General features: G+C 40.1%; 1 protein-coding gene across 2 annotated transcripts in view; it reads left to right on the forward strand.

Moving 5' to 3' along the window:
• LOC128612442 (alpha-(1,6)-fucosyltransferase-like) overlaps positions 1-15,000 on the forward strand; it is a 92,311-nt gene that overhangs the window by 13,995 nt on the left and 63,316 nt on the right. For both annotated transcript variants that reach the window (XM_053632619.1, XM_053632620.1), the window contains exon 2: positions 14,113-14,557. In XM_053632619.1, coding sequence (XP_053488594.1) covers positions 14,355-14,557 — 203 coding nt within the window. In that variant the 5' untranslated portion in view covers positions 14,113-14,354. The remainder of the gene's footprint in view (positions 1-14,112; positions 14,558-15,000) is intronic.

Here is a 15,000-nt window from a genome sequence, read left to right on the forward strand (position 1 = left end):
TGATGTTGCTTCCACTTGTGGATAATGGCCCCAGTGGTGCTTACTGGAGGATTCAGAAGTTTTGAAATACGTCTGTATCCGATTCCATCAATATGTTTTGCATCAATAAGGGTGTGCAGGTCTTGGGAGAGCTCTTTGTTTTTACCCATCATGAGATGTTTCTTGTGTGATACTTTGGTAACGAAAAGCCTTTTTTATAAAACATCAATTTACTAACCCAGCTGATATTAATTTGCACAGATTGGAGTTATAATTATTTAGTGATTTCAGCTGGTTCCTTGCCTTACCTTGCCTTGGAGAACAGCTTTTTCTTATACTTTTTTCCTGTGTCGTTCCACTTTATAACACACAACTTCATTTATGGACTTCAACGTTGTGAATTCTTTATATGTCCAGATTTCTTGACTTAATACTGATGTCTGGTGAAAATTTCATGTGACTAGCCTATGGCTGCACAATTAATCGAATATTGATCTCGATTATGATTTTGACTGCCCACGATTACATGAACATGATCAACTGCGATATTGATGTTTAAAGTTCATCCTCCGCTCATAGAAAACTGCGCTGCAGATCAAATCAAGTGCTTCGTAATCTTACAGCCAGCCACCATAGAGTGGTGCAGGGATGACATCATTTTGTATGCCAAAACCTGGAAACGAGTTAGCATTGCGCTGCCAGCTTTGCTTTGTGCTCCAGCACTTGCACGAGGGGAAATCATGACACTAACAAGTTGCTAAATGGGGACTTCAGACATTGTCAGGGACATCAAACGTCCTCACGCCGAACAGGAAAAGTCTTTGCAGATAAACTGGTTCAGGTATTTTGTGCACAATTCCCCCAAAAAACGTGGATGAAGATTCATCCACAGAGTAAATCCGTATTATGGAAAATGTTTTTAAATCAAGTTTGGAAAAGTTGTCGGAAGCTTGGTGATGGTGACGTTAAAGTCGCGCGAAAGCAGTGTAATTCGTTTATAGTGTACGGTTAGCTGTTTATTTCTGGCGATTGTATTTAGGTTTAAAACGTCATAAAAGTTCTATTCATTTGTGAAAATGATCTTGATGGACAAAACATGTTAGTATTGTAAACTTTTGTTGATCACAGAGATTATTTTTTACAATAATTCAAAAGCCTATTTGAAAATCATATTGGGTTTTTGTAGAGGGAACCAGTGTGATGCTAACTTCCGGGTTCCGGTACAAGATGATGTCACCCTTGCACCACTCTATTGGGTGATTTGGCTGTGTCACTCCTCCTGTAAACATTGTTATTGCCTTTTCTGCATAGGCCTGATTTGTTTTCATTTGGTTACATAGTGTTATATTTGATTGCATATTTAGTTGATGCCATTTTCATTTTTACTTATCCTATATTTTGGGTACAATTTTATTTATATTTTACTTCTATGAGATGATGCAATTTAAGGACCAGTCTAATTTGATGCAAAGATTTGTACATTGGTGGGAATGTAGCATAACATGGAGGTGAAAGCAGTGGTCTGTTTATTGAAATGTGAAAGTGCAATGAAAATGTTGTCCCTAAAATCAATGAAAATCATCATCTCAATATTAGTCAAAATAATTGTGATTATCATTTTGTCCATAATCGTGCAGCCCTAGAATAGCCTCATTGGAAATGTATTTACTGAAAAAAATGTTGACTTGTTCAATACTTATTTCCCCCCACTGTGTGTGTGTGTGTGTGTATATATATATATATATATATATATATATATATATATATATATATATATATATATATATATATAAAAAATATTACAGAAATCCATTTCAAAAATGAATGGTGTAGAGCTGCGACAACTAATCGATAAAATTGATTATGAAAATCGTTGTCCACGAATCTCATTAACGATTAGTTTGTTTGCCTGTGGTATGGGGTGCATTTACTCATTACGTTACTTCTCTTCCGAAAACACGCTTCGGAGAGTAAATATTATACATTTGCACTATGCACTATATACTCTACCATATATTGTATGAATATTAAAAAGGTAATATCATCTCAAATGGAACACTAGTGTTTTTTAAAATTTTTTATTTTTTAACTAACCGGAAGTATAAGCCGCTTCCTAGTCAGCGGCGCATGACTTCATACGCATGTAATGCGACGCCGCTAGCCAGATGTATGTGCCGCTAGATTAACCGTACTTTCAGGAAGAGCGGCTGGCTTACCCGCAATATTTATTCTAGCAGTTCAAACAAGTGAGTTTAAATTATGGTAGCGGTTGCATTATGAATGTTGTAGCATAGTTTAATTCAAGTGTATTATTGCAAGAAAACATCCTCATCTTTGTTTACTTAATGGTTAGAGTATGCGCGTTTAATGCTAATACGGTCAGGAGTCCTTATTAACCATTTAATGCTTTAACTTTTATTGGGGTAAAATAAATGGGAGGACATGATTGGGTTTACTAATTTTACACACCAGAGGCTTTTTGATGACCTACAGTGCATCCGGAAAGTAAAGTATTCACAGCGCTTCACTTTTTGCACATTTTGTTATCGTACAGCCTTATTCCAAAATGGATTAAATTCATTATTTTCCTCAAAATTCTACAAACATTGCCTGGTGTAGATATCATGCAGAGAGGCGAGAGCAGACCCAGAGATGCTATGAGCTAAGCACACCACTCTCTGCAGAGCTTTGTGGTCTTGGATAGAGCAATTTCTGTATCATGCTGAAATGTAAGAGTCAGTAAACTTTCTATAGCCTCAGTATAGAAAGTTTTCAGGATCGCTGGTGAGACCCTGAATTTCCTCAGTAGTCACAGATGGTACAACCATTCTCTGGCTTTGATCACCTGAGCTTTAGGGTGATGCATCCAGGTCAGGTCCTCAGAGATGTGTACTCCAAAGTAGCTGAAGCTGCTCACTCTATCCATGGGGGCTCCGCTGATCTTGAGTGGGGTGTAGTTCCTCTGCTTCGTCAAGGTAGGCAGCCTCGTCATTGTTTGAGATGAGGCCCATAACCACTGTCATCAGCAAACTTGATAGAGGTGGAGCTGTGTGAGGGGACACAGGCAAGAGAGATGAGACTGATCGGCCTAATGGTGGCGCTGTAGCACTGCATTTTTGCTTTAGCTCATATCTTGAATATCATAAATTCTATACTAAATAAAAAATAAACTGCACTTAAAAATAAGCATATTTTTTGTTAAAATTTCCCTAGTACAGGGAAAGTTTTTTTTTTTTTTTTTTTTTTTTTTTTTTTCCCCCCCATGCTTTGTCTCCTTACTCCCTAAAAATGTGCCTTTTGGACCTTTTAGCTCCACCCACTCAGTTTTGATCATTTGCTTAATATTCAAAACCTACTTTTGAGAACTTATCCTAGGATTTTTTATTCCTGTCTTCAGTTTTGTTTCTTCACAGATTGTTCAACAGAGTGTGACTTATGGGGTTAGATTTATTTCATAATTCCAAATAAATAGATTACGATCCACAAATAAATGTAGTGAGATTTACAAAAATTAAACAAGTTCACAAATGCAGTGAATGAGATCCACAATGTTAGTTTCACAAAAATAAAATAAATTGACAAGTAAATAAGAGTTGCAAATAAACTTTTTTTTTTTAAACAAATGTTTTTGTCATAAACACAACTCAGCCTTGCATTCATTTGTGGATTGCTGCACACATTTATGGATTTTTAAACATTTCTAGCATGAAGAGTGCACACACATCCACAAATAGTTGGAATCCGCCCACCATCTGCTCAAGCCAATCGGACAACTGCCTCATTGCACTGACCAATCATAGCATGTTCTTGCTCCGACCAATCACGTTTTGTTTTACAATCTTTTGCCCTTTTTTTTAAAAAAAATTGAAAATCGCTTAGTAAACGGTCATGTGGTGTTTGTATAACACATAAGCACATTGAATAGCTAGAATGGCAGTAGGCAGTTGTTTAGACAGGTCTCAAGATGTGAGCCAAATTTGGTGAAGATTGGACAAAATTTGGAGGAGTAGCAAAACTGGAACTTAGATGGAAGCATTTTTGGCATATTATTGTAAATTTTGACCAGTAGGTGGTGCCATCACATTTTGTTGCATAACCACAGATCATGGTCCTGAAGATTTCTACCAAGTTTTGAGTCAGTGCGCAAAGTCTTTGCTGAGATACCTCACATCCTGTTTGGCGGTTTCGGGGTCAGATTCGTTGGCCCATTACGGGCAAACCATTTTGAGTATTTAAAATTCTTTTACGCACCTTCAGTGCTTGGCCCTCTAAATGTAGCCGCAAATGGCGATCTGCGGGGCCCAGAGCAATGGGGCCAGAGCAATGGGGCCAGCAATGGGGCCAGAGCAGACTGCCCCCAGTAGCCAGTCTTTGCCCATGTACACAGAGCTTATAAAGAGGCCATACATGAATATACTTCTTTATACTTTCTGAGAATTAGCTTTTTCAGTGATCCATTGGAATGCATTGCCATACATGCATTTCAAATTTAGTGCAATTCTGTGCAGGCATTCATGAAGTACAGCTCTTTGACTGATCCAGCTCCACCTCACATGGGTTGATTAGCATGTGGCAACCATACTGAATGCAAATTTCAACATGCTTTTCATAATTATTAAAGGGATAGTTCCCCCAAAAATTAAAATTCTGTTATCAATTACTCACCCTCATGTCGTTCCAAACCCATAAGACTTTCATTCATCTTTGTAACACAAATTAGGACATTTTAATGAAACCTGGGAGATTTCTGTCCCTCTGTTTACAGTCTAAGTAACCAAAACTTTCAAGCTCCAAAAAGTTATCAAAAAAGTAATCCATGTGACTCCAGTGGTTTATTCCCAATTTTAGGAAGCGATACGAATGCTTTGTGTGTTTCAAAAAAAAAAAAAAAGTGAAAATATTTTGTAAATAAAGACTTGAAAGTTTTGGTTACTTGGACTCCCAAGTAATTATAGAATTATTGACCTTGTTCTGAATAAGACAATATTGTGATTAAGGTGTTTACATGCGTCGCTTTTAGAATATTCTTTTCATGTTCTCGTTTTACATTTTATAGAACATGGATCGACTGCTTAGTGCCATGGGCTGTGTCCAAAACCGCGTACTTACCTACTATATAGTAGGCGAAATACATGTACTTACAGGCGAAATACATGAAACCGTGTACTTACCTTCTATATAGTAGCAGAAATGCATGTATTTCGCCTACTATATAGTAGGGAAGTATGCGGTTTCGGACACAGCCGTGCTCTGTTTGCTGTGAAACAGTTGAGCACTGTTGTGTGCGTGTGTGTCCTATTGCACAATGTGGGGAAAACTCCTACACGATGTAAATTGTATGATTAAGGTCTGTAATGCACTTCAATAATGAGACTAAAACAGGAATACTCCACGTCTTAATTTGATTTGTGTTTATTTCGAGTATGACTTTAGTCGGATTAAGGTAATCAATAATCGTTGTTTACATGGTAGTTTATTATTGTAGTTATTTATGGTAGTGTGTTGTCTTAAGTGGATTAATATAAGATTATTGTTGTCCATGTGAACGGTACTGACTGTTAACCCTGTAAATGCCTGCTGAAACCTTATTGGCCGATGAAGGCCAGGTTTTTTTTTTGTTTGTTTTTTTTTTTATAAAGTAATTAGATCATCATCAAAATTCCAACTACAGATTAACATAATGATGCATCATACCTAATTTAAGCTCGATCAGACCTGGGGTTCCTGAGAACCAGTTTTATGACTTTAGCTTAGAATCTTATTGTGTATATTCCTTTCAAGTTTCATCTGGATGCACACAAGCATTCATGCGTTACAGCTCTTGGAATAAATCATGGTCCGCCTAGTCATATTGTTTACCAAGGTCAACATATTTTTGATCATGTTTGAGGGTCACATGCTCCTAATTAGTTTGGCACCAGGTTTGTGAAGATCGGTCAAAAATCCTAGGACTAGTTAGCAAAAGTAGGTTTTGCATATTATGCAAATTAGTGAAAAATTCATCAAACTGAGTGTAAATTAATGGGTGGGGCAGTGTTCATACAGGGGGCTTGAAGTGGTTGAATTTGGCTTTTTGAAATTTAAGTACTGGAAAACCTTGAAAATAGCCATTTTTAACCTGGTGGTGCTTAAAAAGTGCTTGAATTATATATATATATATATATATATATATATATATATATATAAAAAATCAATAAATACGAAATTGCTAAGTTTGTTTATTTTTGATAGAAGACTAATACATCCTTTCACTCAAAATATGACACCCCACTGCAGCCCCTCCTGTTATTCACTCACTCATTGTGACAGAGACAGCTCTGGTCCACTTTTTAGACCCCTTTAGTGACTTTTTTTTTTCTTTCAAAAAAGCACCTAGCGAGAAATCAATCGACTTTTGGGCACCTTGGCAACTTTCCATAAAAGAGAATGGCCTGTACTGCCCTGCGAGACCAAGGTCCTGCTTTCCTGCCAAGGTACTTTGATTGATCAAAGTCTAGGTGTGACAGACCGCTTAGAGCAGGGGGCTTATGTCCTTACAGCTCGTATGAAGTATGAAGGACCAGTGGTATCTTTCTTTTCCAGAGTGTAGATGGAGTGAATGCTGAAAGAGCTGCTAAGCACTCTCCGAGTCCCATGAAGTGGGTGAAAAGAAGTTAGGGGGAAGATCAAAATTATATTGCCAATATACGATGATCAGCCATAATCCACCTGCCTTATCTTGTGTAGGTCCCCCTTATGCTGCCAAAACAGCTCTGACCCATTGAGGCATGGGCTCCACAAGATCTCTTAAGGTGTGTTTTGGCATCTGGGACCAAAATGTTAGCAGCAGGTCCTCCAGAGCCATATCTCCCTGCAGTTATTGCCTGGTTTCCCACTGAAGCTAAGCAGGGTTGAGCCTGGCCAGTACCTGGATGGGAGACCTCCTGGGGAAAACTACTGTTGCTGCTGGAAGTGGTAACAGTGAGGCCTGTAGGGGGTGCTCACCCTGTGGTCTGTGTGGGCCCTAATGCCCCAGTATAGTGACGGGGCACTACCATAAAAACAGCACTTTAAATATATCGAATGAGACGTTAAACTGAGATACTGTGGTCATTAAGAGTCCTGGTGAAATTACCCTGTTGGCCTTTTTATTATGGCCCCCTAATAATCCCCATCTCGAAGTTGGCTACATCTCTCTCCTCCACTAATAGCTGGTGTGTGGTGCTGTCTCATCATCCAGGTGGATGCTACGCACTAGTGGTGGTTGAGGAGATCGGCAGAAGACAATATGTCAGAAGAACGGGCCAAAATCACACCTGAATACCGCGGCCGATTAATTTCTTCATACAGGAAGGGTCTTGAAGATGTGATTATAAAAAAGGCTTCTCCACCAAGTGTTAAGTAAATTTCAGTTAGCGTGTTCAATATTTTTTTCCTGTGTCATTCCGCTTTATTACACAGCTTCATTTATGGACTTTAATGTTTGGATTTCTTTATATGTGTGGATTTCTTGAGTTAATACTGATGTCTGGTGAAAATTTCATGTGAATAACCTCATTGGAAATATATTTTCTGAAAGAAATGTTGATGCGTTCAATATATACAGTATCTCACAAAAGTGAGTATACTCCTCACATTTTTGTAAATATTTGATTCTATCTTTTTATGTGACAACACTGAAGAAATGACACTTTGCTACAATGTAAAGTAGTGAGTGTACAGCTTGTGTAACAGTGTAAATTTGCTGTCCCCTCAAAATAACTCAACACACAGCCATTAATATCTAAACTGCTGGCAACAAAAGTGAGTACACCCCTAAGTGAAAATGTCCAAATTGGGCCAAAAGTGTCAATATTTTGTGTGGCCACAATTATTTTCCAGCACTGCCTTAACCCTCTTGGGCATGGAGTTCACCAGAGCTTCACAGGTTGCCACTGGAGTCCTCTTCCACTCCTCCATGATGACATCACATAGCTGGTGGATGTTGGAGACCTTTTGCTCCTCCACCTTCCGTTTGAGGATGCCCCACAGATGCTCAATAGGGTTTAGGTCTGGAGACATGCTTGGCCAGTCCATCACCTTCACCCTCAGCTTCTTTAGCAAGGTTATCATGCTGGAATACTGCCCTGCGGCCCAGTCTCCGAAGGGAGGGGATCATGGTCTGCTTCAGTATGTCACAGTATATGTTGGCATTCATGGTTCCCTCAATGAACTGTAGCTCCCCAGTGCTGGCAGCACTCATGCAGGCCCAGACCATGACACTCCCTCCACCATGCTTGACTGTAGGCAAGACACACTTGTCTTTGTACTCCTCACCAGGTTGCCACCACACATGCTTGACACCATCTAACCAAATAAGTTTATCTTGGTCTCATCAGACCACAGGACATGGTTCCAGTAATCCATGTCCTTAGTCTGCTTGTCTTCAGCAAACTGTTTGCGGGCTTTCTTGTCCATCATCTTTAGGAGAGGCTTCCTTCTGGGACGACGGCCATACAGACCAATTTGATGCAGTGTGCGGCGTATGGTCTGAGCACTGACAAGCTGACCCCCCACCCCCTCACCCCTTCAACCTATGCAGCAACCCATAGACATTTCCCATATTGTCTTTCCCATTTCCCATATTTCCCAAAGACAACCTCTGGATATGACGCTGAGCATGTGCACTCAACTTTTTTGGTCAACCATGGCGAGGCCTGTTCTGAGTGGAACCTGTTCTGTTAAACCACTGTATGGTCTTGGCCACCGTGCTGCAGCTCAGTCTCAGGGTCTTGGCAATCTTCTTATAGCCTAGACCATTTTTATGTAGAGCAACAATTCTTTTTTTCAGATCCTCAGAGAGTTCTTTGCCATGAGGTGCCATGTTGAACTTCCAGTGACCAGTATGAGGGAGTGTGAGAGTGATGACACCAAATTTAACACACCTGCTCCCCATTCACACCTGAGACCTTGTAACACTAACAAGCCACATGACACCAGGGAGGGAAAATGGCTAATTGGGCCCAATTTGGACATTTTCCCTTAGGGGTGTACTCACTTTTGTTGCCATCGGTTTAGACATTAATGTCTGTGTGTGGAGTTATTTTGAGGGGACAGCAAATTTACACTGTTACACAAGCTGTACACTCACTACTTTACATTTTAACAAAGTGTCATTTCTTCAGTGTTGTCACATGAAAAGATAGAATCAAATATTTACAAAAATGTGAGGGGTGTACTCACTTTTGTGAGATACTGTATATGTGTGTGTGTGTGTGTGTGTGTGTGTGTGTGTGTGTGTGTGTGTTTTAATATTAATTCTAAATGAATTAAGTGTCCCTTAAGCCACTTTTACACTACATGACTCAACTCGGCTCGCTTTACTTTTCTGAGCTTGCTTTTCCACTGCTGTTTACTGCCGCCTCAACGTGGGTTAAACTCCACTTGCCTTATTGCTTATCACGAAGTCATAATGTTGTATTATTGATGCCCTGTACAAATACATGGTCAGGCCGTATTCCAAATGCCTTTCCTCTTCAATGAACATGGACCGTATTAAGGATGTAAAATAACGGCATTCAACCACCTACGTAGTGCTCTATATGACTAAGTTAGATTCAGCCATGACAGGAATGACTTTGATAAATGCCTTTTTGGAAATTGATAACAAGCGAGATGTAAAAATCTAAGACAGAAACCTTTGTTGTAATTTTATCTGTAATGAGATAAATGATACATAATTTTCAATTAATAGAATATTTCCATATGCAAAATATGTATTACATTACACACATTTATTCAGGCACAATACTGAACCAGTCATTACACATACACACCCTCAATGTATGTGTATGTATACGTGTATCTCTCTCTCTCTCGCGCTCTCTCTCTCATATATATATATATATATCATACATGCAGTGCATCCGAAAAGTATTCACAGCACTTCACTTTTTCCACATTTTGTTATGTTACAGCCTTATTCCAATATGGATTAAATTCATTATTTTCCTCAAAATTCTACAAACAATACCCCATAATGACAACGTGAAAGAAGTTTGTTTGAAATCTTTGCAAATTTATCAAAAATAAAAAAGCACATTTACATAAGTATTCACAGCCTTTGCCATGACACTAAATATTGAGCTCAGGTGCATCCTGTTTCCACTGATCATCCTTGAGATGTTTCTACAACTCGATTGGAGTCCACCTGCGGTAAATTTAGTTGATTGGACATGATTTGGCAAGGCATACACCTGTCTATATAAGATCCCACAGTTAACAATGCATGTCAGAGCACAAACCAAGCCATGAAGTCCAAGGAATTGTCTGTAGACCTCCGAGACCGGATTGTATCGAGGCACAGATCTGGGGAAGGGCACAGAAACATTTCTGCAGCATTGAAGGTCCCAATGAGCACAGTGGCCTCTATCATCCATAAATGGAAGAAGTTTGGAACCACCAGGACTCTTCCTAGAGCTGGCCGCCCGGCCAAACTGAGCGATCGGGGAGAAGGGCCTTAGTCAGGGAGGGGACCAAAAACCCGGTGGCCACTCTGACAGAGCTCCAGCATGTCTCTGTGGAGAGAGGAGAACCTTCCAGAAGAACAACCATCTCTGCAGCACTCCACCAATCAAGCCTGTATGGAGTGGCCAGACGGAAGCCACTCCTCAGTAAAAGGCACATGACGGCCTGCCTGGAGTTTGCCAAAAGGCACCTGAAGAACTCTCAGACCAAAGTTTGAACAAAGATTGAACTCTTTGGCCTGAATGGCAAGTGTCATGTCTGGAGGAAACCAGGCACCAGTCATCACCTGGCAAATACCATCCCTACAGTGAAGCATGGTGGTGGCAGCATCATGCTGTGGGGATGTTTTTCAGTGGCAGGAACTGGGAGATTAGTCAGGATTGAGGGAAAGATGAATGCAGCAATGTACAGAGACATCCTTGATGAAAACCTGCTCCAGAGCGCTCTTGACCTCAGACTGGGGTGAAGTTTTTCTTCCAACAGGGCAACGACCCTAAGCACACAGCCAAGATAACAAAGGAGTGGCTACAGGACAACTCTGTGAATGTCCTTCAAAAAAGCCCAGCCAGAGCCCAGACTTGAACCCGATTGAACATCGATGGAGAGATCTGAAAATGACTGTGCACTGATGCTCCCCATCCAACCTGATGGAGCTTGAGAGGTCCTCCAAAGAAGAATGGGAGAAACTGCCCAACAATAGGTGTGCCAAGCTTGTAGCATCATACTCAAAAAGACTTGAGGCTGTAATTGGTGCCAAAGGTGCTTCAACAAAGTATTGAGCAAAGGCTGTGAATACTTATGTACATGTGCTTTTATTGTTTTTTATTTTTAATAAATTTGCAAAGATTTTAAACAAACTTCTTTCATGTTGTCATTATGGGGTATTGTTTGTAGAATTTTGAGGAAAATAATGAGTTTAATCCATTTGGGAAAAAGGCTGTAACATAACAAAATGTGGGAAAAGTGAAGCGCTGTGAATACTCTCCGGATGCACTGTATATATGTATATGTGTATATATATATGTATATGTGTGTGTGTGTGTGTGTGTGTGTGTGTGTGTATATATATATATATATATATATATATAGATATATATAGATATAGATATATTGTGTGTGTGTGTGTGTGTGTGTGTGTTTTATATATATATCACACACACAGCCATTTGTCCACTTTAACCTGATGATTCAGTTGTGCCACATCACAAAATTAGTAATGAGAGGAAATATGCTGAATAATTTTTCAAATACAAATAAAAAAATTTAAATACAAAGAAAGTGTTTTACTTTATAGTCTCTATTGAAGTAAAAGTATAAAATTGATCAAAAACAGGATTGATTACAAGATCACATTAGGAACTTTGTAACTGGAATAGACTACAGTGCACTAGATTGGTTAGCTATGCCGACGCGTTGAGGCCAACGCCAAGGCCGACACCGAGGCCAAGAATGGCGTCCGCGTGGAGAATGACGCCCACGTTGACCCGGAGAATGACACCGACACGGAGAATGATGCCCACACCGACGCGGAGAATGACTCCCACGTTGACGCCCACGCTGGCATGGAGAACGACGGCCACATTGACAATCCACGCTGACACGGAGAATGACGCCGATGCGGAGAATGACGCCCACGCTGACACGGAGAATGACGCCCACGCCGACGCAGAGAATGATGCCCACGCCGACACGGAGAATGATGCTGATGCCCACGTTGACACGGAGAATGACGCCCACACTGACACGGAGAATGACGCCGACGCGGAGAATGACGCCCACATTGACGGCCACGCTGACACGGACAATGCGGAGAATGACGCCCAAGCTGACACGGAGGATGACACCCACACTGATGCCCACGCCGAGGCGGAGAATGATGTCCACACCGACGCGGAGAATGATGCTGATGCCCACGCTGGCACGGAGAATGACACCCACGCTGACGCCCACACTGACACTGAGAAAGACGCCCACGTTGACAACCCACGCCGACACTGAGAATGACACCCACGTTGACGGCCACGCTGACGTGGAGAATGATGCCCACACTGACACGGAGATTGACGCCCACGCTGACACAGAGAATGACGCCCACGCTGACGCCCACGCTGACACGGAGAATGACGCCCATGCTGACACGGAGAATGACGCCCACGTTGACGCCCGCGCTGACACGGAGAATGACGCCCGCGCTGACACGGAGAATGACGCCCGCGCTGACACGGAGAATGACGCCCGCGCTGACACGGAGAATGACGCCCACGCTAACACCGAGAATGACGGATAGACTTGACTTCTGTAATCGATTTTGATTGAACAGGAACAAAGTCATGTCTTATATTGATACACCTTAGAAGAAACATTAGCTTAAGTCCATTGAAAATTTTAATTTCAGATATCCAAATGCATTCATGAAAAGATTTTTTAAAATTAAATGCATAACAACTGGAATGCACCACTATATAATATCAAAAATGGATTGTGTTTTAATAACAATGTAATGTTTGACAAAATATGACGATATACTTGATGATATAAAAATAAAATCTTTACCCTAAAAGTAATACATTTTAGAACAATAATAGACAGTCTAAAGCTTTAAATAATATTATTTATTTCATATAGTGACATTCATTGCCGTTGCACCACCTGACTCACTGGTTGTGCCATGTGACTTTTTTGCAGCTAATTTATAATTAAACAGCCTTCTACTTGGACACCGGTATTAGATTTTGCCTTTGCTAGCAGTTCTATACATATAATTTTTTAAATATAATAAGTTTGGTGATAAAATGGCATTTTTCTAGCTTTACATTGGTTTTACCACCTGACATGGGAAGTGTACCAATGTATCTATGCGTTGAAATAAGCTATTTTTATCAGTATTTCAGAGAGATCCACAAATCTTTTCACTCACCACAAAGATCATTGGGATCCTCTGGAAGATGCTTTATCATGCTGACTGTTAATTCCTCTTCACTTCATAATAAAACCTCATGTTTGCAGTTGTGCCACCCTGACATTTAAGAACATAGAAATGGCTGGACAAAAGTTTTTCAATTATCTTAACAGATTCAAACTATTAGTAGTTGTGAAATTTGTTTATCTGAAAGGTTTCGAGCATAAAATCATGCCACAGTATTTTATCTTGAATTTATCATCATTAAAACAACATTTAATATTTTTCTTTGTCTGTTCAATTAATGGCACAATGTGTTGGATATATAGCAGGGTCAGAAATATTGAGTACACTAATCTGTTTTCTTTGCCACATATTAAGACATAATATTTTGCAATGAAGATTACATTCTACACCAAGGCAATAAATAAAAAATAATGTAATCAAAATAGTAGTGGCAATACTGATGTGATTGAATGTGAGGTGTTACTTGTTAAGACTTTTCCAACTTTTCTTTATGGAAAATTTAAAGTCTTGCTTTTGCAATTCATGCATACTGTACATTCTATAATCATTCTGAACAATTAGTCTAGTTGTTAGTAGTATCAGAACGGCTTTCTTGATAAAGTGCCGAAGTGGGAGGAGAATTCTGATTCTGTTTTTGTCCCTTGATTTCTCTCTAGGGTTATCCCCATGCATAGCAGCATGTTTTGTAATTGTGTCTCTAACACACTGTTTTGTTTGAACAGGCTTGGATGTGTGCTTCCTGATTTGTAGTACATACGAATGCTAGACATGAGGAAAAGTTAAGAGCCTACTGAAATTGACAATCTTCTCTCCACATTGGGAAAATCCAGAACGTCGACCTCAGGGCCTTTTGAAATGCTGTGATTGCTGTCTTCCATCTCCACTGTTGACTACTTATATATTGGTGGGGTAGCAGTGAGTAGCAAGAATGCATAAGAGCACTGCACTGTGAGGAGAGAGAGACATGCGGACGTGGACAGGCTCATGGCGCTGGATCATGCTAGTGCTGTTGGCATGGGGCACCTTGCTGTTCTACATTGGCGGGCATCTGGTGCGCGACAGTGAACAGCCTGAGCATCCTAGCCGTGAGCTCTCCAAAATCCTAGCTAAGCTCGAGAGACTCAAACTTCAGAACGAGGAGCTGCGACGCATGGCTGAGACTCTCAGGTTAGTCTATGCATTTTCTAAACTTGTTGTGCTTGGTTTTTTTTTTTTTTTATCTGGGGGGGTGTCACAGTTTCAAGTTTGGTCATTGTGATGGAGTTCAATCAACATTACCTTGAAGAACTTTCTACAGTGAAAAACCCCCCGCTCATTAAAAAAAAATACTGATCTGAACTAGGCTCGTACCCCGTTTGCTGGCATACTTAACCCTGCATGTAACCACTGTGCTGTTCTAGTACACTAGTATAGTAAAGAGGACAATACTGTATTCTGAGACCAAGGGTGTACCTACTTTTTATCCAGAAGAATCACATATATTGATATTTCTGTTGAACAAATGGTTGAAAAACAAATTTTCCCTTTTGGTTTTGTTCAAGTATATCAACTTCATTAATAGGTACTGTTTCAAAGATGATCAAATGTTTGCATGTCCAAATATGTTTTTA

Source organism: Ictalurus furcatus, chromosome 9 (genome assembly GCF_023375685.1).
Source record: "Ictalurus furcatus strain D&B chromosome 9, Billie_1.0, whole genome shotgun sequence".
NCBI lineage: Eukaryota > Metazoa > Chordata > Actinopteri > Siluriformes > Ictaluridae > Ictalurus > Ictalurus furcatus.